The 27,414-nt window shown below is 40.1% G+C and overlaps 1 protein-coding gene across 2 annotated transcripts in view; it reads right to left on the reverse strand.

Moving 5' to 3' along the window:
- Positions 1 to 1,354: 1,354 nt before the first annotated feature.
- TANGO2 (transport and golgi organization 2 homolog) overlaps positions 1,355 to 27,414 on the reverse strand; it is a 126,482-nt gene continuing 100,422 nt past the window's right edge. For both annotated transcript variants that reach the window (XM_066603459.1, XM_066603460.1), the window contains 4 exons: positions 25,428 to 25,498; positions 14,919 to 15,072; positions 13,336 to 13,440; positions 1,355 to 7,547 (listed from right to left, as the gene is read on the reverse strand). In XM_066603459.1, the coding sequence (XP_066459556.1) occupies positions 7,427 to 7,547; positions 13,336 to 13,440; positions 14,919 to 15,072; positions 25,428 to 25,498 (451 nt within the window). In that variant the 3' untranslated portion in view covers positions 1,355 to 7,426. The remainder of the gene's footprint in view (positions 7,548 to 13,335; positions 13,441 to 14,918; positions 15,073 to 25,427; positions 25,499 to 27,414) is intronic.

Consider the following 27,414-nt stretch of genomic DNA (forward strand, 5'->3'; position numbering starts at 1 on the left):
AACAAAGGTATGTGCCCCAAAATCAAGTTACTACACAATCGAGGCATAAGAGCTAAAAACCCATGTATTTATTTCACTGTCTGATAACATTTAACCCCCAGTCGTGTTAAGATTGGAAATCTCTTCTGAAAATGTCACTTTTGTATTGTAGACTTTGAACTTATGCCTCTTGTAAATGTATTTGCTGCAGATCTCAGTCACCTTAAAGGGGTTCTGTCATTAAAAAAAAAAGTTCTATACTTAACTATTCCTCCCCCGTCAGTCTACTTACCAGATCTTCATCTTCCGTTTTGTCCTACATCCTTTTCCTGCAAATGCTGGAGTGTTAAGCAGAAGTATGTAGAGTTGGGTTATTATATGTATAGCTAGGCCATACATTGTGCCTTCTTTTTTGGCCCAGGATGGTACTGCTAGCTCAAGTCCCATGAGACTGAGCCTGCAGCACCATTCTAAACTGCTGCACAGTGAACACTAAACAAGTGGCTTCTTCACAGAAGCGTATCCTTCAATTTGCTATTGATGAGCTACCCTGAGGCTAGGTCATCAATAGTTAAAGCGATTCTTTGGGACCGACATGTACAATTAAACTAATATATGTGACTGCTAACATTTTCATAATATACTTAACATTTAAATGATGTCCAATTTCACCGATCCCTGCAATGATCACTCATCATGTCTAAAAAATTTGTGAAATTTTACAAATGTCACATATACAATGTGGAAGTCTTTGTGGTTTTGTATGTATGCATATATCAGCAGTTGAATCCCTGTGGTAAACTGTGCACGGGCTGGGAAGACTGTTGGTGCTTGTGCAGGGCATCAGCAGAACAGGGCATCTTTATATTGGGAAAATGTTAGAAGTTGCTGTATTAGTTTAATTGATTGCACTTGTGGGTCTTGGACAAGGTTTTAAAGGGGTTGTCCAGTTGTAATCGATTGATGACCTATCCTTAGGATAGGCCATTATAGTAGATTGGCGAGTGTCCGTCCCCTGAAACCTCTGCTGATCTGGGTCTTTGTGCTCATTTCTGCAGGAAGCAAACAGCTCCGTTTTACTGCACTGGCCAAGCTTGATATTGCGGTTCAGGTTCCCATTGACTTTAGTAGCTGTAATACCAAGCTTGGCCACTGCAGTGGGATCAGCGATGCCTGCTTCCTTCAGAAATCAGCATAATGCATGAGCACAAAGCCCCAGCTTACAGCTGATCAGCAGGGGTCTCAGGTGGTAGACCCTCACCGATCTACTATTGATGGCTTATCCTAAGGATAGGTCATCAATAGCTTACAACTGGACAACCTTTTTAATACACTGCATATCCCTTTAAAGAACTACAAAGAAGAGGTTCTGACATCCTTTTTATATGTATTTATTTTACCTCTGAGTTACCAGTGTCATTTTCCCACCAGAAGTGAGTTCTGACTCGTGTAAGAATATGCACAAGACAGATTTACAGGCATTAATGAGGAGTGTACAGGTGTTATTATGACCTCCAATTGCAATACCTATTAATCCCTTTAAATATCAAATACCATGTATATGTCATATAAAGTTTACACCAAAAATGTTACATTTTAATGTTAAAAGACAATTTTAATATTTGAGTAATAAATGTGAATGAATAAAAAATATACATTAAAGCTTAATAATCACCATGATGAATATACCAGATTTGATTCAAGCTCACAGAATATAAACATTTTGGAAGCTATGAGTGCAATATAATGAAAAATAGTGCTGCATGTAGTAAACAACCTTTTTAACACAAAAGCAACTCTAATCTTATATGCTCTACAGAGAATTAAGTAGTTATCGTGAACTTTTGTTACTTTTTCTACTGATGACCTATCCTCAGAATAGGTCAGCAATAGTTGATCGGCAGAGGTCCAATGCCCAGGACCCTTCATGACTAGCTGTTCAGTTCATCAGCACTGGAAGCAGATAGCACTGTCCGTATTACAGCAGCCCGGTTTGGTACTATAGACACAGCTGCAACTGAATTCAGTGGGAACTGTGCCTGCAGTACCAAACCAGGCCACTGCAATATAGACAGCACTGCCCAACACTAACAGTGGGTCTGGGAACCAACTGATCGGCAGGGATACTGAGCAGCGAACTCCCGCTGTTCATCCATTGATGACCTTTTCATCAATACAAAAATTCACAAAAGTCCCAGACATCATCTTTAACACTTTGTGTTTGTATTTATTTTCACAACTGTATACTGAGTGCAAGAAAAGGAGGTATACGTGGTAAAACATGTCCTTCTTACCTTCAATTAAACTCAATTCGCCTTTCTGTAACCACAGTTTTTTTTCCGTTTTGTATAATAGCTAAGAATGGTTTGGAAATTTATATTGTATTTATTATCATTTCGGAAACATTACCATTTTATGCAGCTTAATTCAATATTTAAAGAATGCCAACACTTATTTTTTTTTTTTTATGTACAGAATAGGCGATTCTGTACATTTTTCGTAGAATAACCCAGTTCTATCATGTAGCTAGGTGAAGACGGGGCTAAGAAATCCGTCTTCACCTTGCTGTAGAGGGCGCTACATCGAGATGTGTCTGCACCTGCTCTCTACAGAACACATGCAGACATTACTGCATTGTTGTTTATAACAGTGTATGAAGACGACTAGTATACACAACAGTACAGTTGTGTATACTAGTTGGCAGTATGGAGCAATTCCAGGAACCTCATTGGTTCTGATTCACAATTCCAGCAACTTGATTGGTTGTTTGGGTTCCCTGATTCAACCTGATTGGTTGTTTTGGTTCCCTGATTCAACCTGATTGGTTGTTAGTGCCGAACTTGAGTGTAATATAGATATATGCGTTCTGTAGAGAGGTGCAGACTGCAGACACATCTGGATGCAGCACCCTCTACTGTTACACAGCAAGGGAAAACTGATTTCCCAGCCCCATGCTCACCTAGCTGCATAGCAAAATACAGTTTGCTTTTTTTTTTTAAAGAAAATTGTACAGAATAGGTTGATAAAACATATTGCAAAAATGCTTAGAATCTCCTATTCTGGTACTTTTTAAATTGTGTTCAAGGATGAACATATGGTTTAACATTCTCTGTGCCTACTTTCAGTCTATGTGCACATAAAATATAAAAACACACTTCCTTTACAAAAAACCCAGTAAACATTAATAAACTCTTCATTTTTTTAAATGACAAGTACAATTACCAGTCTGATGTTTTCTGAAGTCCTTCTCTGTTATTTGCAATTACCAGCAATGCTGGTACATGATGTTCTAAATAAAAGAACCGATTTGCACTGAAGGAGGTTGGATTTCATCAGTGCTTGTTTAAGGGCTTCTTCTCACACACTTTTTATTTCAGTGTTCTTAAATGCTTGTGACAAAAACCTACCATGAATTTCAAGCCTTTTTTTTGGATTTTTTTACACCACACCCAGTGCATGCAAGATACACCACAAACCAAAACACCATTAAGAAGCCTAGAAAAACATGGCGGTTTTCAGTAAAACTGTGTGAATTCAGACTTTAGGGGACTTTCTGGTTTTATATAAATAAAACTAAATCACTGTATCAATGAAAAGTTCAACAACTTATCTAATATAATTTGTTTCACTTCCTTGTCATTTTCAAGATATTTCTCTGTTGTCCATAAATGAGAACAAAGTTTTTTACATCAAAGGCTGAAAACTGGTACATTCAATTGTATCCGGTCTAGGCATGGTCTTCTTTAACCCCTTGGAGACATGGCCATTTTTCAGTTTTTGTTTTTACCTCACTGCATTAAAAAAAATCATCTTTGTTTCTGTTGACAGTCGTATGAGGGCTTGTTTTTGATTTTATAGATATATATAAGAATTAAGAGGTAATCGTATGAAAATTATAATCTCAATAAAAATGATTTGATAGAAAGTAAAAACATTTCACCGTTAACATGGTGGCTAATTAGCCTCAATCAGGGGCTGCACTGCATGATAGTGGCTGCAAAACACAGAGGAGTCCTACAGAGTGTGACAGGCAATCCGTTAAGGGAGGCAGGCAGGCAAGCAATGTGTTTTTGATGGACTGGCCCTTTAAGAGATCTTATAAATTCACCTTGAAGGCCTTTACAACATCGAACCAACCCCAGAATACTTTCAAGAGGGTAGGAGGCATTTTACTGTCAAAGTCTACAATCAAGAGACATTTTAAATAGTTTATATCAAGAAGCAACCTACTGGTAACAGTTAAGAATGGAAAGGCCAGATTTGCTGGAAAACATCTAATTATACAGATTCCCAGTTCTGGAACAAGACTCTTTCAAATGATGAAGCCAAGATTAGCTTGTACCAGAAAGATGGAAAGAGAATAGTATGAAGAAAGAAAAGAAGGACTGATGACCCAAAGCATACCACATCATCTGTCAGACATGGCGGAGGCAGAGTTATAGGGCATGGGCATGTATGCCTCACTGAGGTTTAATGATGAAGTAACTATGGATAATTATAGCAGGGGAAATCTTGAAATTACAGTTAGATTTCCTGTTCATAGTCAGTCAAATGCTGCAGATCTAATAGGACAGCATGCCACAATATAGATGGCTAATGACCCAAAACGTACCACAAAAGCAACCTAAGAGCTTCTTAATGCAAATAAATGGAATATTCTTTAATGTCCCAGTGAGTCATCTGACCTCAGTCTCATTCAGCAGGCTTTCCACTTGCTGAAGACAAAACTGAAAGCAGAAAGAAATAACAGCAACAGAGGGCAGCTGAAGTAAAGCCTGGCAAGGAATCTCAAGGGAGAAAGCTCAGCCATTTGGTGATGTCCATGTGTTCCAACTTCAGACAGTCATTGACTGCAAGGTCTTTGCAACAAGGTATTACAATAATAGATATAATTATGTTAGTTTGTCCAATTACTTTTCAGCCGGTGAAAATGGCGAGACTAAGCATTAAATGGCTGTAATTCCTAAATCGTTAACTTGATTTTTGTGCAGCCTCTTGAATTAAAGCTGAAAGGTCGACACTTCAATGATCGCTTCATTTCATGATAGTCCTTCATATTTATTGTGGTGGTCTTCACGGGTTAATTTTAAAATTGGGCTATTCTAAATATTTCAACTACGGCCTTACTCACACGATTGCGAGTGACCGATTTTCACTGCGAGTTCACGTGTGCTTATGCATCAGTTTTTGTTGCGTTTTCAATCTACAAGTGCTACAAACACAAGGCGTACATTTTAGTTTCCGATCAGTCCTCTCTCCGGTAGGTTTGCAGACAAGAAAATTATAATTTCTTTTGCTATCACATTACAGGATTGATCTGCCAAGACGTCCCGAACCAGCTGATGGTACTGTGCACAGTAGCAGGCAGTGCCATGCAGCCGGGCACAAAGGAAATTACTGAGAACTGCACCATTAGCCTATTACTTTATGTGAGGCTGTCAGGAAGGGGATACAACCCAATTTCACTCAAGTTACGTGTATACTGTATAAGAGCGTGTCTCCCTCCTCCAGTCGCACATGGTCTTTGAATTCATATGCGCTCCAAGACTGGATTCGGACTCGAACCGATGAGAACCCGATGTTCACACCAGGACAAGAGGTTGTTCGTAAAATCGGAATCTAGGTGTTGGGATTGCTGTGTGGGACAGACACAACCAGCAACAATGGAGATCAGTTCTGCAAAATGGTACAAAAATCTGGACATATATTTACAGTGGGTGGTCTTGAAGTGGTTAATGGGCGAAAAATGACATACTGTGCTTTTTTAACACAGACCATCAGTCATTGAAAAAAAATCACACATGTGAATGACTGGATTCACTTTAATCGATGCGAGTCAGTAGCAAACTCAGTTGGAATTCGACTGTTGTGAATAGACTCTTAGTGAAACTCCTCTACGGCTAACTGCTACGGTATATTTCAGCCCGTACAGCTTCAAAGGTAGCCTCATGTAAACTGATTATGTCATTGTTTAGTCCATTTTCATGTGCGAATAAAATATTAAAAATGGTAGGAAAGTAAAGAGGTAACCACCGCCGACAATTTTCCTGTTTTGAGCCAGTAATGCCTTACAACCAGACTTAGTTGGTTTGAGAAAATATTTGATCCTCATCGTGTTTGATGGTGAGACTTTAGACTTAATTTCTTGTAGGAGACTATCAAATCACAGAGATATTCTGTTTATTTGGTACGCCATGTTCTGGAATTTGAGAGAATATGGCTAAATAACAATATTAGAAGTCCTGAAGAAGGAAAAGTCTTGGTAGTCTGGTCCTGGCATCTCCAGCAGTAATTGTGCAAGTCCCTTCTCCAACATCCTAGAATGCCAAAGAGTCAAGAAAGATGTCCTCTCTCTTTAGGGAAAGCACCCAAAAAGTGTGTGGAGACACCTAAGGGATGAGTGGGTTGGGGGGCATTGTCTCTCCCCAAGGAGATCACCCAAAGGGGTGTGAGAAGACATCCGAGAGGTAAGTGAGGAGACTTATAAGGCATTGCATGCTCCTCTGGATAATTTATGCAAATAGGGAAAATGGAACAATACCTCTGCAGCGCCACCTATTGGATGGCAGCATTCCTACAAATCAATGTACAACTCTTGAAACAAGTCTGTAAAACAATGATTGAGAATAGGAAAGAATGCCAGAAAACCACACACATAACGCCAGAGAACACAGATGACATTGTTGCATCCATGTACATGCAAGCTGCCAGTTTGGAAATTCCAATAATCTAGCACCTCTGCCCTCGAACATGCCAGATTATCATAAATTATACTTTGGATAATTATGGCAAAATTCTCATTTCCCTGATGATAAAACTGGATATTGTAAAAGCTAGACATTTTTATTAAAAGCTGTTTATAAAAGAAGCCCCGCGCTCTAACTGCCAGTGATAATATTAGTTAATATCTAGCCTAAAGATCAGTCATTAAAATCAAACCCTAGGCTCCGGTAAGAAAATAAACCCTGATGACTCATGGAGAGGACATTAATGCTCTTGTCACATTACGAACTTCAGTGTAATGATGTGCTTACATTATTAGCCATATCATTTATTGATACAAGTTCTTAAAGCACAACTAGAGGCTACAAATCACAGATCGCCGCCTTTCAGTTTACACATACAATATTGAAATACTTAACATCATTTTCACGTATTTCCTACCCATTTGTTTTTTTTTACAGCATTGGATGCATTATTGATGTGCTTGCTGCATAAATATGACAACGTTAAAAATATACTTAGAGACAAAAGATATTTCCCACTGTGGTGGTTGTGCTTTCTTTTGCACTGCTGGAATCATTTTGGTTCTCTGGCTTTTGTGCTGGTAATACAGTTATTTCAACAATTTAATATGTTTTAGCATTTTTCAGGCACCAGAATTTCAGCATGTTTGATATGTATGTTTTACCCTTGGTTAACAGAGACTTTCCTTTATGATGAGGTGCTAGTGTTGGAGCTTAAACTGGTGCGTGCTAATTTTCCACTGAGTGATATCGCAGTTTAGCATTGTGCGTTCTGTGAAGGTGACGTGTCCTTCTCCATCAATGAGAACTATGGTGTTGGTCCTGCAAACAAAAGAAAGACCAAGGAAGTGATATTTGGATGCTAGAAAACAATTGCCCTATATTGACACTTTTTTCATGAAATAACAAAAAGTACACTTATTGATTGATAAGTCAGTATACTGAACATTGTAAAGGACAATACTGATAACTGACCATAGAAAGATCAGATGCTAAACAACCCAAAGATAAGCAGCTCAAAGATTTGGTGTGGTGTACTTTAGAGCAGACATGCACAACATGCAGCCTATCAATATGCTCAATGTACGATGCAGTTGAAAAGTCTTAAGACCATTTAACTTTTTTACATTTTGCTATGTTGTGGCATCGTGCAAATTAAAAAAAAAAATCACTCAATACCCCATAATGACAAAGTCAAAACATTTTTTTAGTACATTTTGCATTGACATGATTATTCACACTTTGTACCCAGTACTTAGTTGAAGCACCTTTAGGTTAGGTTCTCACATGCCGGATTCCCGGCGGAAATCTCGCGGTTTGGCAGCAGCGAAAAAACGCGAGATTTCTGCCGGGAGAACGCTGCTTTAAAACCCGCGGCACTGAGCCGCGGGTTTTGAAGCGGCCTGGCCGCTCGCTCTTCTGCTGCGGCCGGCGCACATAGAGGAGAGCGCGGCCGCAGCGGAAGAAGAAAAAAAATTAACATGCTACGGCCGGCAAATCTGTGCCGGCTTCTGCCGGCTTTGCCACGGCAGATTTGCCGTCCCGTGTGGACGAGATTTCTGAAAAATCTCATCCACATGGCTTGCCAACCTTGGGATTAGCGGCCGCAGGCGGATTTGCCACGGCAAAATTCCGTACAGAATTTCCGCAGCAAATCCGCCCCATGTGAACCCAGCCTTACTTTAGCAATATCTGAGTACAGGAAATCTTTACAGGCCGCTCGATTAGACTTGAAGCGCCGTCTCTCTGAGGCAATATGTTATATAGTCGGTCCTTCCCTGGATAATTATTCTGCTCTGAATGGATTGCGGAGGAAGTATAAACGTTTGTTAGTTTACTGTACCAGGAAGAGACTCCTGTACTCCCAACACGGTATATTCGATCAAGGTGATAAAAATGACCACCTGCTGGCTTATTTAGCCAGTGAGGATCATACATGATGAGCAGTTGGAAGCCCACCTTAGTGCTATCCCCTTTGAGAAAATCTGGGTCTGCTGGACAAATTGTCCTGCAACAGCTGTGGAGATGTCTGCCTAACTGGTATAAGATGAACTAATGAGTAAGTATGCTCGCTTGATAGATTCCCATTTCCTTGATCCTCTTCTCTAAGTTGCGCTGTAGGGTTTGCTGTGGTTTTTCCTCATTATTCCTAGACTCCTCAGTCGGGAGTCTTTATCCCGGTTTCATATTATGTAAATAATGGAAACAATATTTGTAAGTTGAGAGTCTGCTTCTGTGATCTTGGTTACAATGCCTTCATTCATTGCATAGTAGAATGTCTCTTCTCCGTGCATTTACTGTATCACTAAGCTAATACTCTAATATTATGTACCTTTTATGTTTTTTGGATTTTGTTTACTTAACATTCCTTACAAAAAAAAGAATAAATCTGTATTTTGCTCTACTTAGCTTTCTATCAATCCTGACCAGTCTTCACTGTCTCCGCTTCTGAAAACCATCCTCACAGAATGCTGCTGCTGCCACCACCAGGCTTCACTGTAGGGATTTTATTGGGCAGTGTCTGGTTTCCTCCAAATATAATGCTTTAAATTGAGGCCAAAAAGTTCAATCTTGGTTTCATCTGACAAGAGAATCTTGTTTTTCACAGTCAGAGTCCTTTAGGTGCTTTTTGGCAAACTCCAAGAAGGCTTTCATGTGTCTTTTACTGAGGACAGGCTTCTTTCTGGTTACTTTGCCCTAACCCCTTGCTGCTCAAGGGCGTAAGTTTACGTCCTGGCAGCGGGGTACTTCCCGCAACAGGGTGTAAAGTTATGTCCTGGGGATAGTGCGAGATCATAAGCGATCTCCTGCTATACGGCAGTGGAAGTCGGCTGTCGGTGATAGCCAGCATCCTGCTGCAACAGCGGATGTGCATCGGAGATGCGCACCCCGCTGTTAACCCCTTCCCTGCGGCAAGCTATGTAGATCGCGACATGGGAAGGGTTCACAGAGGGAGGGCACTCCCTCTGTGACGTTGTCGGGCTCTCGCGATATAATCACAGAGAGCCCAGCTGGTTGCCATGGCAACAGGACGCCAGATACCGGCGTCCTGTATTGCCAGTGCCTGTGATCGCTGTAATAAGCGATAAGGCATTGCAGGAGAGAAGTCCTGCAATGCCTTATCACAGCTGTCATCAGTGCTATGGTGAAAGTCCCCCGGAAGAACACAAATGGTGTAAAAAAAAAAGATCAAACTAATGTACAAAAAATAAAAATGTAAAAAAAAAAGTGAAAAAAAACCTTTTTAGGTGCTTTTTCTCATTTTAGCATTATAAAAAGGTAAAAAAAAAATTTAAATCCCACATATTTGGTAGAGTCACATCCATAACAACATGTACAATAAGTTTCACATGTTTTTTATTCTGCACGGCAAAAAGCGTAAAAAGACGCTACAAAACAGAGGCAAAATGCTCATTTTTAACATTTTGCCTCCCAAAAAACGCAATAAAAGTGATCAAAAAAGCTGTATGTACCCCAAAATGGTACCGATGAAAACTACAGCACGTCTCTCAAAAAATAAGTCCTCACAGAGCTGCCTACATAGAAAAATAAAAAAGTTACAGGACTTTGAATGCAGTGATTTACAAAAAAAATAGATTTATTGCAGAAAAGTGGAAAAACCTAAAAAAAAAAAAAAAGAATTTTGGTATAGTTGTAATCGTATCGGCCCGCAGAAAAAATATATTGTCTCATTTATGCTGCATGATTAACGCTGTAAATAAATATATATTTATGGCAGAATTGATGCGTTTTCTCTTCCTGTTGTCATAAAAAAATAAATAAAAGTTTTACAATATAGTCTATAGTCTACCCAAAAATGGCACCATCAAAAACTACAGTTCACAACGCAAAAAACAAGCCCTTATACGGCCGCATTGACAGAAAAGTAAAAATGTTATGCCTTTTGAAAAAGGGAGATGAAAATCTGACAAAAATCGTTGCGTCCTTAAGCCCAAAATAGGCCATGTTATTAAGGGGTTAAAGCTCGGATTGGCGGAGAGCTGCAGTGATGCCTGACCTTCTGGAAGTTTTCTTATCTGCACACAGGATCTTTGGAGCTCAGCTAGAGTGACCATTGGGTTCTTTGCTACCTCTTTTACCAAAGCCCTTTTTTCCCCAATTAATTAGTTTGGTGGGTCGGCCAACTCTAGTTGGAGCCCTGGTTGTTCCAAACTTCTTCCATTTAAAAATGATGGAGGCCACTCTGCTCTTGAGAACTTTCAGTAAAGCAGAAAGTTTTGGTAGCTGTCTCCAGATCTGTGCCAACACACAATCTTGTCTCTGAGTTTTACAGGCAGTTCTTTCCTCCTCATGATTTGGTTTTGGCTTTGGTATGTATTGTGAGCTGTGATACCTTAAATAGACAGGGGCGCGTTTTTTAAAATGATGTCTAATCAACTGAATGAGAAATGGGATGCTCCCAGAGCTAAATTTCATGTGCCATACCAAAAAGTATGAATACTTATGTCAATGCAAAATATTGGTTTTTCATAAAAAAAAAAAAAATTACAAAGATGTTTACCATCCTGTGTTTTTCATACATATACTTTACTTATACTTTTCAACCATGTACAAGAAACAAATAAGGTGAAATCTTGATTTGTAACTAGAGATGAGCGAGCACGCTCGTTTAAGGCTGATGCTCGATCGAGCACCATGCGGGATGGGGGCGGTTGAGGCAGGGGTAAGAGTGAGAGAGATCTCTCTCCTGCTCCCCGCAGCCACCCCCCCCCCCCCCCGCATGGTGCTCGGTCGAGTAATCAGTTACTCGACAAGACCGATGCTCGATCGAGCATCAGCCTTAAACGAGTGTGCTCGCTCATCTCTATTTGTAACATATAAAAAAACTATGGAAATGAAAGCCACTTATACACTTAAATAGTAATACAAAGTACAATCAAAGAACAAAAGCCCTGGATCTAGTGTCCCAGAGAAATGTTGCAACATAAGTTGGGACAGGAAAAACATGTCCTAAATGTGGAGGAGTCAACACAAGGACAAAATATAATAAAACATTACAATAACCACAAACTAGTAGAAGGAGAAGAATGAGAATAAAGATAATTAACCAAGCTCCACCATCCTCATAATTTTACCAATAACATCACTTTGTCATTATGGGGTACTGAGTGCAGAATCATGGGGAAAAGCTTGATTTTTTTAAAATTTGCACGTATGAAAATGTAAAAAAAGTGAAAGGATCTAAAGAGTTTCCAAATGCATTGTATATTAGGCATAACCCCAGGATATGGATGAATAGCACAGAAAGCGGTTCATGTACCACCTAAAGCTCAGCATTCTGCTAAACTGCAGCACCCCTAACACATAATTCTGCGAAGTGACAAGCCTGCTTGCTTTTTTCTCATTAAGGTAACAATACTAGGGCTGACTGAAGCGAGGCTGTCACAGCATTATCACGTCCCAACTATTTGCAATTGGACTTGATAAAATGCTGTTTGTACATCATGACATTGCCTCCAGTGTTGCTGTGTAGCTCCAGAAAAGTATAAGTGTCACTATCATAAAATAGTGCCATCAATAGTGCCAAGGGAGTGGCAGGGAACAAATGGAAAGGAGGTAAGTATAGTGCAAAGGTTATTGATTTGGTCTTTATCACAAAAAGTCTGCAGTACATTTTAAAAATATCACAGAACCTCTTAAAACAGATTTAATGGGTGAAGCAAGCATATATGTTAAGACTTCACACTTTCAGAACTAAATTTTAGTGACTGTAAACTTTGCCTGGCGAATATTCAACTGGAAAGGACATTTGGAATGAGGGCTGTAATTCATTCATAGCAGCTGACAGACAGAAGGATCTCCTCACAATGCTAACATTGTAGTATAATTGACAATAGGGTCTTTGCACCAGAAATAATTGTGTTTTTTTTTAAAGGAAACCAAGCAATACTTTTGGGGTTTTAGATATTACCTCTATTCAATCTGCACTCTACTATGAAGTTTCTAGAACTAAAGCTTCCCTCCATTAAGCTCGTTACAAGGGTGGGTTTGGATTTCCCCGCCGTGATGAAAATTTATCATGACTTTATATATATGGTATAGCCTGTAAGTGCTTTGAATGGGCCAAGAGCTTTTATTGCAGGAAGGAGCTCTGAAGGGTTGTTCTCACCCTCAGAGAGGAGTGCCATATTTGTCACCTAAAGCTGGCCAAAATGGTTTAAGGGCAAGCGAGATGCAAACTGCACAAGGAAAGGTAGATGGACCTCTATTGGTCCAAGGTGAACATCCAATATTCTAATAAGCGGGATACAGACAATAGACTATTTCATATTCACTGGATTCGCCCATTATTACCTCACTGGCCAATCCTAAATGGCCAATCCTTAATGAACTAATGGGCAGTTCTGCAACCTGAGTCAGGGATTGGAACTATAAAAAAACAAGTGCTAGACAATAGAAAGGTATCACATTTGATGAAGGCCACTTTGTAGTTGGCATGTGGACTTTTATTCCTCTACCCTCAAGAAAGCAAACATTTTCGAATGCCTGTAAGTTTGAGGTTTTTGTATTTTTCTACATTTTATTCTCATATACATTTAGTATGTCCTTTTAATTTTGCCATCTTTCGTAAGCAATCCACTCAACATACCTTGTTCCATAGCCTGGGCAACGAACACAAACTGCAGAATAGCTGTTTAGGATTGGCCGAACAAAGTCCTGTCCTTGCTCTTCTATAGCTGGATCTGGTAACTGCCTGGAAGACAATTCCAGATTCTTGAAAAAACAATGTAAAATGAAAAAGACCTTCTTAATGCAGTATTAATATTAATGTTATTCACATTGCAAACACAGAATCTGACACCATCATTATCACGTTATGGAACTAGAATGAAACATTGATTTCTTCTTACTGAACAACACTAGAGGGAGCTCAGAGTACACAAGAATGGCATAAAGCAAGTTCTCTGTCTGCACCAAGAAAGGAAAATACAAGGCATATGTATAAAGAATGCTAAAATATTTGATATGGGCTAATCAGATCCTAAAAAAAAAACACTGATTGACTGAGAAATTCAATTTTAAATCTCTCATAAGAGGTGCTTCATATGTAATTAACCAAAAACAGGAGATTCCGAGGTAATTTTTTCTTCTGTTGTTCATTATATTATTAAGGTTTCTGGTTACATCCGATTTTATATATAAATATATATTACACACACATACACATATCAGTGAAATGAATCTCTCTAAGGCTAAGGCTGCCTGTCCACGGGTGGGTTTGACTTGCGTTCCCTGTCCACGAGCGGAGAATCATTGCAATTCTCCGCTCGCGGCCTGCAAATCGCAGCATGCTGCGACTTGCCGCGGTTCTTCGCAGTCAGCCTATCTGTCAGATAGGCTGACAGTGGAGATCCGTCTGCAGGCTCCTGCTCCAGGGCGGGGATCCGCCGCAGGATACCGCAACGCTCGTGGACAGGCAGCCTAACTTCACGCCACATTTTTGCATCCTGATGACAGGAACTGTTCTTTTTGTCAAATTTAATCTTAAAACAGGATGCAACAGGATACAAGATTGAGGGATGCTGTTCTTTTCTGTCCAGCTAAAGAACAGGAATCAAACGAATGCTGTTCTATGTTTTCTATTGTAATTACAATGGAAGTCAATAATAATGGGATAAGCATACTGTGAAGGTATCCTTCTAAACACAAAAGGAAAAACAGAACATTTCAACAGAATGCAAAAATGTGGTGTCAATAGATTCATAAAGAAATAGGTAAAGAAGGTAGTAGAGTTTATGTAATAGCACATAATAATTGGATAAGAGTAGAAAATTACTGCTGCTTTCGAACAGAATTTTGTCACATTCGATTCACTTCATTATAACACTTGCATAGTGTTTTCTAAACAGAAAAATAATAGCGAGTAAAGACATTGATTAGCTGCAGCATGGATGCAACATCAGAGATAACACTGCCATGTGGGTACAGCTCTGCACTTCTGCTTACAGTGAACAGCTTAACTACTCTTATATCTAAATAGCTTGTTTGATCTCGCAGGGCAACTATAAACTATGGAATTAAGCCTGAAATAGAAGTATTAGCGGCAAATTCTACTTTAGCTTGATCTAGTAACAGTGCTACTTTTAGAAAAGGTTGGCCTTCTTGAGACCAAGGGAAAAAAATTGCTGCTATGGCACTTTCACAGGAAAATGTAGGTCGTTTTGTTCTTACGGTTCTTCATTATTCATCACTTTAATGAGCTCCTGTACTAGGTCTTCTCTGGCAATGTCCTGGCTCTTTTTGATGATGTCAGCAAAAAGATTCTTCCCATGTTGAAGTTTCATCCAAGGGGTATCTAGCAGACTGCAGCTCAAGCCATACAGTCCTGTGGGAGATATCAAAAGTAACAAGAAGGTAAAATACTGCAAGAACAAATAGACAGTAGTTAAACAACAGTAACCTTTTCTCAGGTAAACACATTCTAAGTGTGCTCATGATGTGTATTTTAATGTAACCGATTCCCAACTTCACTTACAAAGTAGGTAAATAAAATGTATTAAATTGTGATGCAATATTGAATGGCTGCTCTTTACACTGAATGATGATCGTTCAGCTCATTGTCCATCGTTTATGCAGCATGATGATCACTCAGTGTACATAGCAGCCGTTCAGTACTGAACGATCGCTATGATAAGTCAATGGAGAGGGGCGGGGGAACCCAACGAGAGAAATCTCCTCCAGCCACCCTGCTGTGAGCCAGCGATACTAGCTCCCGTGCAGCAGCATGGGAGCTAGTATGTGCGGGGATGAGTGTCGGGCATCGTTTGCCCGACATTCATCCCGCCTTTACACACTTTGAAGATCAAGAAACTTTTAATTTCAACATGTGTCTGGCAGCAGCTTACTTCTCATTGAGAACAATTACACACCTGAATTGAGCATACATGGGAGAGTTGCGAAGGATCATTGTTGGCAGGCAGCTTTAGAAGATGTATGGCCACCTTAAGTCTCTAGAGGAGTGGCATACTCTAGTTCTTCCTAAAGATTGTATTAGTTTATGGACTCTTTGGTCCATTTAAAGGCCCAATGCACATGGGCATATTTGAACTGCGGGATCCGGAGCGGGCGTTCGCCTCCGGATCCCGCAGCAAATATTGCCAATAGACTTGCTATGCAAAACGCTTTTCCATGCCCACGAGCTGATATCAACTGTTATTTTTTGTTTGCGTTAGGAAGTGGGGTGGGGGGCAGCATGCCCTATTCTAGTGTGGGCCTCGGACGGGTGGCTTCCATTGCAGTCATTGGAAGCCGCCTGTCCAACGGCGATTTGCCGCGGATCTGCATCATCGCCGGCGCTTCATTCTCTGCACTGTGCAAGTATGGTAGCGTGCCAGCTGGCACATCCACAGCACAGAGAAGGAGATATCGCACAGGTATGCAGCGGTCACTGCCGGGGCACAGGGTCTGATTACGCTGCGAGATCTCACACTCGGAATTTGATCCAGACGTGTGCATTTGGCCTGCCATTCATAGCACCCATAAAACATGCACACTTTATTGCATTGTATATACTGTACTCAATAAGACAGACCCATAAAAGCTTTTAAAAATAAGAAATAGTTACTACATAAAAATACATGGACATGCACTTGGGATAAGCTATAAAACAGCATAATGCTCTCCAATGCTGTAAATTGCTGGCAGCCAAGTAAGAGGGCATTTCCCAGCAACTACCGCCAATAGCTGCAAGACAATGACTGAAGGCAGGGGCGTAACTATAGTGGATGCAGGGGATGCGGTTGCACCTGGGCCCAGAAGCACTAGGGGGCCCATAAGGCTTCTCTTCTCCATATAGGGAGCCCAGTACTATGACTAAAGCATTGCAGTTGGGGGCCCTGTTACAGTTTGCATTGGGGCCCAGAAGCTTCAGGTTACGCCTCTGACTGAGGGGGCTGGGTATTGGCAAAAACCGCCTCTCCCCCCTGTCCCTTGGGGAGTAGTTGCCAAGAGAATCTGCAGAGAGAACTGCTCTAACTTACACCCCTAGAAAACTAACGTGGGAGATAATTGCATAAAAACTATATTCATTGACACAAGTTGGATCCATTTAGTAATATTATGTATTCTGCACAAAGTTTCACTTTAAGGTTAGTACATTGAACCTTCAATGATCAACTAGTGGTAAACAGTTAAATCTAAAAGTATATAATAACAATTCAACATTTCATTCCATATAATGGTGCCATTTTTTCAATATCTACAGTGTGGGCCTGTCTTAACATGGCAACATCTGCTGTGTGTTAATATATTTGCTGTATGTTTATGTGGATTTTCCCATTTCACAACCATGCTCGCAGGTTTACCGACTTCCTATGATACAGCTGTCATATGTATGTTTGGAAGGAGGACATTAGATTGTATGATCCCCCAGGGCAGGGACAGTGCTTCCATTCCCTGTACAGTGTTCACAAGCAGTAAAAACAATCCACAAAAATGATTGCAGTGCAGTTGGTACAATAAACATATAACTCATCTATCTCCTTTACCTTATGTACTTGGGACAGTTTTGTAACATTGTAAATCCGTGAAAAATAAATCTGCAATGAACTGAAGTTAGAAAGCCAAACTTTCCATTTGCTCAGTACTCACCTGGGCTTGTATTTCTGCATGGCAATCTCCATTACCTTCATGAGTACTTTAAATGCTATCAGACATTTTCCTGCATCATTTTATAGCATTCTGAGCTCCAGCCTGTCACCTCACATATAGCAGAACTAGAGTTGCATACACAATGCACTTGACTGTCTTTGGAGAACCACGGTTAACCATTAAATGTCAGTCAGTGCTTTCATGTGTAACAGAAAGGAATGACAATGCGTAATGGATCAGCATGGGATATATTTCAAAAGCCAGCTAGTAAAAAAAACCCTCTGATTTGGGAGTAAATTGCAACAACAGGGGACATCCGTGATGGAATGTGAAGCAATCACAGGAAAATCCATATTGGTCTTGAGACTTCTTTTCTTCATCTATTGGAGACAGATAACATTTTGCACTTGAATTGACTGTCTTTTCAATAGCTCCATGGCTCATCTTGCATCATTAGGCATGCTATAAGCATACTGGGACTGATTCATGAAACTGCCTAAAAGAAAAACGGTCTTGGTAGCCCCTAGCATCCAATCAGATCTCAGCTTTCATTTTAACAGAGCACAATACAAAATGAAAACTGTGCTGTGATTGGTTGTTAGGGGCTACTGAAAGCGCTAGACTAGACTGTAACAACAGATGTGCCAAGTGACAATATTGTATATAGGTTAACTCTTCACACAAGCAACAATAGACCATAATCTAAAAAAATGGTATCAAAATACTGTAAACGTCCAATGCTTGTATGAGTTTAGAAAAAAAGGCTTGCACTTTTCATTACTGAAACTGTGCCACTCTGGTTTATGGGCAGTTTCTGGTATTGCAGCTAAGTCCCATTCACTTGTTAGAAGCCAAGTTGAAGTACCAGACACATCTCATGGACAAGAGTTGTGCAGTCTCAGAGGAGAAAAAAAACAGCTTTAAAAAAAAAAAAAATTATATACACTACCGTTCAAAAGTTTGGGGTCACATTGAAATGTCCTTATTTTTGAAGGAAAAGCACTGTACTTTTCAATGAAGATAACTTTAAACTAGTCCTAACTTTAAACAAATGCACTCTATACATTGCTAATGTGGTAAATGACTATTCTAGCTGCAAATGCCTGTTTTTTTGTGCAATATCTACAAAGGTGAATAGAGGCCCATTTCCAGCAACTATCACTCCAGTGTTCTAATGGTACAATGTGTTTGCTCATTGGCTCAGAAGGCTAATTGATGATTAGAAAACCCTTGTGCAATCATGTTCACACATCTGAAAACAGTCTAGCTCGTTACAGAAGCTACAAAACTGACCTTCCTGTGAGCAGATTGAGTTTCTGGAGCATCACATTTGTGGGGTCAATTAAACGCTCAAAATGGCCAGAAAAAGAGAACTTTCATCTGAAACTCGACAGTCTATTCTTGTTCTTAGAAATGAAGGCTATTCCATGCGAGAAATTGCTAAGAAATTGAAGATTTCCTACAACGGTGTGTACTACTCCCTTCAGAGGACAGCACAAACAGGCTCTAACCAGAGTAGAAAAAGAAGTGGGAGGCCGCGTTGCACAACTAAGCAAGAAGATAAGCACATTAGAGTCTCTAGTTTGAGAAACAGACGCCTCACAGGTACCCAACTGGCATCTTCATTAAATAGTACCCGCAAAACACCAGTGTCAACATCTACAGTGAAGAGACGGCTGCGGGATTTTGGGCTTCAGGGCAGAGTGGCAAAGAAAAAGCCATATCTGAGACTGGCCAATAAAAGAAAAAGATTAAGATGGGCAAAAGAACACAGACATTGGACAGAGGAAGACTGGAAAAAAGTGTTGTGGACGGATGAATCCAAGTTTGAGGTGTTTGGATCACAAAGAAGAACGTTTGTGAGACGCAGAACAAATGAAAAGATGCTGGAAGAATGCCTGACGCCATCTGTTAAGCATGGTGGAGGTAATGTGATGGTCTGGGGTTGCTTTGGTGCTGGTAAGGTGGGAGATTTGTACAGGGTAAAAGGGATTCTGAATAAGGAAGGCTATCACTCCATTTTGCAACGCCATGCCATACCCAGTGGACAGCGCTTGATTGGAACCAATTTCATCCTACAACAGGACAATGACCCTAAACACACCTCCAAATTGTGCAAGAACTATTTACTGCAGAAACAGGCAGCTGGTATTCTATCGGTAATGGAGTGGCCAGCGCAGTCACCAGATCTGAACCCCATTGAGCTGTTGTGGGAGCAGCTTGACCGTATGGTACGCCAGAAGTGCCCATCCAACCAATCCAACTTGTGGGAGATGCTTCTAGAAGCGTGGGGTGCAATTTCACAAGCTTACCTCAACAAATTAACAGCTAGAATGTCAAAGGTGTGCAATGCTGTAATTGCTGCAAAAGGAGGATTCTTTGACGAAAGCAAAGTTTGATGTAAAAACAATGTTATTTCAAATACAAATCATTATTTCTAACCTTGTCAATGTCTTGACTCTATTTTCTATTCATTTCACAACGCATGGTGGTGAATAAGTGTGACTTTTCATGGAAAACACAAAATTGTTTGGGTGACCCCAAACTTTTGAACGGTAGTGTATATATATATTATTTTTAATGCAATTGCTTTAGGGCTAAAGTTGAAAACAATAATATACAGTTATAAGAAAAAGTATGTGCACCTTCCTCGAATCACCTGGATTTTGGCATTATTACTAGTAGAATGTGGTCACTCACCTTTTCTTCCTACATTGTGGATGTTTATTCAACGTGCTTAATAAAAGACAAGAATGATAAAACTGCAACAATAACATATCAGACCACATTTTATTAGTAATCAATGCAGAAGTTCAGCTAATTCTAAAGGGTTCACATACTTTGTTTTGCAACTGTGTGTATATAAGAAGCTCCAATGGTAAAAATATTGCAGCCATATACTCAAGTGGCTGCTGTGCAGGCTCCCATTACTTCTTCTGTAGCCTAAAGCGGTGACAAGTGTAATCCTTTGACATTGGAGATTTAAGAAAAAAAAAAAGTGAGTGAAGTCATTCCTTCCTGAGATAAAGTCTGGCATTTTGAAAAATATGTCACAAGGCTGCGATGACATACGGTAGTTGCAAGTGCTCCAAACCTATCAGGATAATTGAAATAAAGAATAATCTCATCCAGTAACCTGAAATTTCCCTCTTTCACTCACTTGCAGTTTAGGGAGCTGTAATAATACTATGAAAAGTCCCATAATAGTAACCAACATCACAAGGATTTATTGCTACATTTCAAAAACCATTTTCCTCTATCAGCCATGTCACAATTGTTATTGACCACATAGTAACATATGGTAGTATGCTAGGCTGAAAAAAGACAAATGTCCATCTGGTTTGGCCTGTTTACCCCCCCCCCCCCCCCCCACCTTCCCGTGTTGAGCCAAAGCATGTAAATGGTTAAGTGGCTGGGATCAGAAGTTCCTCCAATCTCAGTTGTTAGAGCAAGAGCAAGGCTGCCAGTAGACAGCTGAGCCATGACTCTTGCCAGCACACAACTTAACCAGCGTAGTGAAAATATGTATGTTAATTTAGAGCCCATTAGTAAGTGCTGTAAAGAGACTCAGTGGTAGTCACTTATGGGCTACAGGGATTTGTCAGGATCCAATAAAAAAGGGTGCGCTGTTTTACCAGACATAGCACCACGTGTGTCCATGGGCTGTGTCAGGTTTGCAGGTCATCAGAATGGAGCTGAACTGCAATACCAGATCCAGACCATGGAAAGATGTGCACAAAGAATAATAAAACAGGCGCTGATGGAGGTAGTTCACAGAGGCAGGACTGGTTTAATTAGTACATTTATTGATAGCATGCATTACGGTGCCAGAAGAACGTCTGTCTCACACCTCCAGTTAGCAGGCAGCGCAGTAGTGGAATATTTGATATTAAAGCCTCTAGAAGCCCTGGTCTCGTTTTGAATAATCCGGCCAGTTGATTGTGTTATAATTTATCGGTACAGACTGTTTTCTTTTAATACTCTGTGTACTGCGTAGTGCTGTGCTCTTTTATTTTTCTCTTAGATTGACATAGCAGAGCCCCTTTTTCCGAATCTAGACAAACTATTTTTGATTCAGGAAGTTTTGAAAAGTTACATTAATGTGCATTTATATGTATGGATGTCTCCAAACAATAATCATGAGTAATAAGGCTGGGTTCAGACCGCCTACTAGCCCCTTGTTGAGGTTTCCATCAGAGGATTTCGTCTGAATACCCAAAAACAGTATTCAGATGAATCCACAGCAGAACCATTCATTTTAATGAGGCAAAAGAAGTCCAAAAGGTCCAAACTGCACTATTATGTCTACCAAAAATACAGGAAACCAAACACAGATCAAACGGAGTCCAAAGTTTGCAATTTTGAACTCTTGTTTGCCTCATTAAAGTGAATTGTTCCACTGCTTGAATACTATTTTCGGGTGTTTAAATGTAAGCCTTTGTCGGAAAGCTCAACGGAGAACTATAATGTGGTCTAAACCCAGCTTAATTTAGCTTAAAGGTCACTGTGTGTGGATAAAAGGGGGAGAAAATGGAACGTCTGAGAATGTTATTTTTATTGCTTAAAATTCTGGACTTGAAATAGTAATTACATCTCCAATTGTAGTATATAAATCTAACGGACAGGTAAGATGTCTGCAATGGTGGTGCGCATCTCTCTTTACGATGTGAATGCTATCTTGAGATTTTTTCCAATATTCTAAAATATCACTAAGTTAATGCAGAGATGACAGAAACGTCCCAATGATGACTTTTAAAGTAGCTAATTGGATTACGGGTGCATTTTGAACACCAAGTTTTACTTACACAAAGACCTTAACATTTGTAGATACTGAAGTTTACTAATGAACTCTCCCTAGCAGCAAATGGGAGAAGCCATTAAATAAGAGTTTAATGAAGATAACCGGGAGATCATTATAGTGTAATGAGGGCACCAATTAGAGAATGCTAGAAAGTTAAATAGGTCAACAGATCAACTGCATAGTTATGTAAACATAAAATGTCTATTAGAAGGGCTTCTTTCTTTAAAGATTAGAGATGAGCGAGCACGCTCGGTTAAGGCAGTTACTCGAGCGAGCATCGCTCTTCCAAGCAGATTTGAGCGGGCGGCGGTCTTTCCCCCCCCCGCTCCCTCCCGCTGCCCCCCCCCCGAATCTGCTCGGACCAGTATGCAGTTACTCAAGAAGAGCAATGCTTGCTCAAGTAACTGCCTTAACCGAGCGTGCTCGCTCATCTCTAATAAAGATGAAATTCAATATGTAGCAGTTTCAATCAAACTGCATTCACTACCGATCATCTAAGATCATAGGTAATACCTACTGGGTATTGCGGTAACTAAGTAGTAGTAACTAGTTGCGGTAACTAACTAGTACTAAGCAGTAACATCTCTCGTTTGCAATAATTTGTTGTGCAGCCGAGGCATCACTGCAACCTTTACTGACAAAATTCACTTCATATTATATCCTGTGAGGAACATTAGTTGCCATCTGGTTGAGAGGCAAACTATTTTTAAAGTGTAAATAAACTTTAAAAAAATCCCTCTGATGTGTCCTAGTAAATGAATTTTGCAGGGAATTTGGAGTGATTAAGGGTGTATTCACACCTCCGTTAAGGCTTTCCAGTTGAGTTTCATGTCTCTGTTCCATTTTTGGAGCAGAAAAAAAGGAATTATAAGCATTTCCATCTTTTCTCTATTGTTTTCAACAGGTTCAAAAAAACGGAAAGTTTTCATTCAACTAGATTTCCGCTCTTTTTACCAGAACAATAGCACTGCGGACTTCGCTGTCCATTCTGGTAAAAAAAAAAATTGAACCTGATGGAAAGGAAGCAAAATTAAAACATTGGGTTTTTTCCTCATTGCTTTTAACAGGTTGTGAAAAAATGCAAACTTTGATTCCATTTTTCTGTACCAAAACAGAAACAGAGAAATCGAATTCTGCCAGAAAGCCCTAATGGAGGTGGGAATGTACCCTAAAGGTGCCTTTCACATGGGCTGAATTTTGGACCACCTCAATATGCAGCTGAATCTGCCGCTACAGAAATCCACACCAAGACCTTGATTTCTGAAGTGTTTATTTTGTCAAATTTACAATTTGGCATCAAAACCCACACCAAGACATGTGGAATTTGGTGCAGAATTTTGTGCGTGTTGTGGCCAAAGTCCACTCTTTTGAAAGGTCCCAAATAGTTGAGCATGCAGAAGAAGGGAGGATGAAAAGGAGTCTGATGTGTGGAGAAAGAAGCATCTTACTCCGATCAGATATATTACAAAGTTGTTCTATAAATGTGCATGCACTATTGATTTATGTATTAAAGTACAGTGAGCGTTTAAAGCTCTAAAGAGTATAATGGATCTATCACTGGGCATCCTAGGAAGATGGATCACTATTAATATATATTTACAAAGATATATTTAGTTTACCCAGAAAAAAACCCATTTTAAGTACATCTACTGTAGCATGTTTATTGGTGTTCTATAGGGGTAAACATACTGTGTATTAGAAATATATCACATAATATGGCTTCTACAAAGCACAGAAAGGACATATATATCCACTTTAGTGGTCCTTGTTTATCAGCGTTAGTCAGGCTGTTTCAACTTGTAGAAGGTCTTATCTGTATGTCCTTGATCGTAAGCCATCATAAGGTAGATTTTATACATGCTTTGTTGCTAACATCAAATGGACTGTGTGATCTTGTTCTAAACCCTGTAAATTATCTAACTCCAGCAGTAACGATGCAAGGGGTAAAGAGTTTACTTACCTAAATATCTGGAATAGAAAAAAAAAACCTTCTGCACTGTAGGAAAGTCATACAGATACTGGCAGTAAAATGTTCCAGGTTGTAGGAATATAAAAGTTATCTGTGACTTATTAAGAATTAGAAAGTCATCCCCTCCGGTATCGAATGGTGAAAACACCGGCCGTATGTTTTCAAGATGTGAAACTAAACCAATAAAAGGCCGCTTTCAAGCGGGATAGAAAATCGTGTGATTTTCCAGCGATGCAACAGCGCTATAAAATGCATGGCTGTGAAACCTATGCTTTTCAATGGTTCCCTTCACATTAGCGATGTTTTCACTGATGCTATGTTGCAAGGAAAAAAAAATCGTGGCATGCTTTCTCTTTCTGCCATGTGCTATTTTTTCTCTCCCGTGCATTCCTATGGAGCCTCCTTGTTAATAGCATCGTACGAGCTTGCGATTTTCGTGCAATGCGATTTTAACATTAAAAACTCCTATTCACTTTCGCAAGAAAAAAAAGAAAAAAAATCACAGAATTTTTTATTGTGGGTGGCAACAATGCAATGTGAGATTATTCTCAAGAAAAAGCATCGCTGATGCTACAAAATCGCGGAAACAAAGCTATGATATGGCAACAATTTAGAAGCTGCGATATCGCTGTCACCTGAGTGAAAGAAGACTAAGGGCTAATGCCCATGGACGGATTTCTACCGTTGTACGTGGCGGAAAATCGCGGCGTTACCCCAGAGCTATTAGGTTCTATTGAACCTAATAGCTCAATGTTCACGCTGCGGAATTCCGCAGTGTGAAATAAACCGCGGCATGTTCTAAAGGCCACAGGAATATGCGCGTCCGGCCTCCATTGTAGTCAACTGAAGCCGGCAGTCACGCTATACTTCCGCTGTGCTACAACAGAAATAACGTGTGAATACGCGGCCTCGCCCACGTCATCTGACACAGCCTGCGTGTCATGCACTGTACTGAACATGCGCACCGGCCCTCCATGCAGGACGCGTACGGAGGATCCAGAGTGATAAGTATGGGGGGTTTGGGGGGGGGGGGGGGCGCGCCATGGCGGACTCTGCTGCGATATTCCGCTGGCGGAGTCCATCACGGCCGTGGGCATGAGCCCTCATACAGATGAATAGTATTTTCCAATATTATACAGAAAATATCAATACAGTAATCTTACACTGGTCTTCAGTGTCTGATTATGCATATGATACAAACCCGTAGGTACGGTAAAGCTACCTACTCTAAATTACAGTAGAAAATCAATGCTCTTGCATTCAATATTTTCTGTTTTTAGTTATTGACATAAATACTTGGTAATAAAAGATGATGACTCACCAGGTTTTAGTTGGATTGGTTCTCGCTTGGCTTTGGATCCATAATAGTAAACTACATCTCCCTTTGTGTTGCTGAATAAAAAAGTAAGATGCATATTATCCATATTTGCACTATAGTAAGCATAAGTTAAATAAAAACTATTAAAAGATAAGACTCAAAAGCATGAGACTCAAAGCCAATTCAAAAATGTATTCCTTCATCTCCTCACAGTAAAGAACGGTTACATATGAGTGAATGTATCAAAGTATTACATATAGAGCAAATCAAGGAAATTATTCATGTCAAACACTGGCATACACCAAGGCAGTTCTAAAACATTCATGTTAGTGGATGAAGTGCATAACATCATAAGTGTACACGAGTATAAAGAGTATAATAATTATGTCCTACTGTTAATTTGGTTTCCACTAGTCCATCATGGCAGCACACCTGCGGAGTTGCCCTCTGTAGGGACAGGAAGATGGGGAGTTTAAACGCACCTCCACCCACCTCGAGGGACTTCCAATAACTACAATGGATATAGACTTCACCATTTATTAACAGAAAACTGTCTATACAATGTTGCATCACATGTATGATTATTACAATAACTTAAGGGTGGGTAAGTAGAGCTGCTGTCTGTCATGATGGACTTGGTGGAAACTGAATTAACGGTAGGGCATAATTCCCATGTTCCACACTGCCCAGTCAGTCATGACAGAAAACCTTGAGCAGTACCAGATTACAATCTCTAGGGGGGAGGAGGAACTACAGCCTGAAGGACTTTTTGTCCAAAAGCAAGTTTATTAGAATGCAAATTTGTTGAAGCTTCTGCACGCACACTCAGCTCATGAAGATGCGAGTGCCCTCGTGAAATGAGTTCTAAGACCCTCCGGAGGGGATATGTCTTGAGCCCTATGTGCCTCCTGGATCGCCATTCTAATCTAATCTAGCAATGGAGTTTTTGAGGCTGCTTTCCATCTATTTTGACCCAGGAATTGAACAAATGGGTTATTTTCCCTCTTAAAGGGATCAGAAGCCTCTAAATAGGCCAACACTGCTCGCCTCACATCTACTTTGTGAAAGCACTCTTCTTCATCGCTTCTAGGATTCCGACAAGAGGAAGGTAAAATTATTTCCTGTTCTCTATGGAATGTGGAAACCACATTGGGAAGGAAGGAGGGATCAAGTCTAAGAATTATTCTATCTTCTAAAACTGATAAACAGGGCTCACTGCAGGAAAGAGCCTAAATCTCACCAACTCTTCTAGCTGATGTAATTGCTACCAGGAATATAACTTTCAGGGTGAGAAAACTCAACAATAAAGGACTCTACGGGTAAAAAGGGGGGACTGCAGAGACGGTTTAGTACCAGGTTGAGATCCCAAGAGGGAAAGAATCTCCTAATAAAAGGCTGAAGCCTATCTGCTCCCTTGAGAAATCTCTAGATCCACCTATGCTTTGCTAGACGGATTTCAAAAAAGGCGCTAAGAGCAAAAACCCGCACCTTCAGGGTTCTAGGACTCAACCCCTTCTCTAGACCCGCTTAAAGAAAGTCTAATATATGATAGGAAGGTTACACAGGTCAGGCCGATTGGAGCCACAACAAGAATAAAATCTCTTCCATACTCTAGCATATATGGAAGAAGTAACAGAATTACGACTCTTGAAGAGAGAGTTTTACTAGAGAGACCCTAATCTAAGAGTCATTCTTTTTCAGCATCTATGCCATCAATTTTAACATCTTGGATTCTAGACACCAAATTGGGCCCTGAATTAGAAGATTCTATCTGGGAGGTAAAGGAATGGCGCCTTGGATTGAAGCAGACATCAATAGCAAAACAAAGGCCTCTTTGTCCATGATCATGCAATAGGGAACACTGTAGCAATACTCTCCTGAATATTCCATAAGACTCGGGGAATAAGAGTCAGCAGGATAAAGGCATAGATTAGGTCCATATTACATTCTTGTGAAAAGGCATCCAGGCCTGCTGGGCTGTACCCTTGAT

Source organism: Eleutherodactylus coqui, chromosome 5, assembly GCF_035609145.1.
Source record: "Eleutherodactylus coqui strain aEleCoq1 chromosome 5, aEleCoq1.hap1, whole genome shotgun sequence".
Lineage (NCBI taxonomy): Eukaryota > Metazoa > Chordata > Amphibia > Anura > Eleutherodactylidae > Eleutherodactylus > Eleutherodactylus coqui.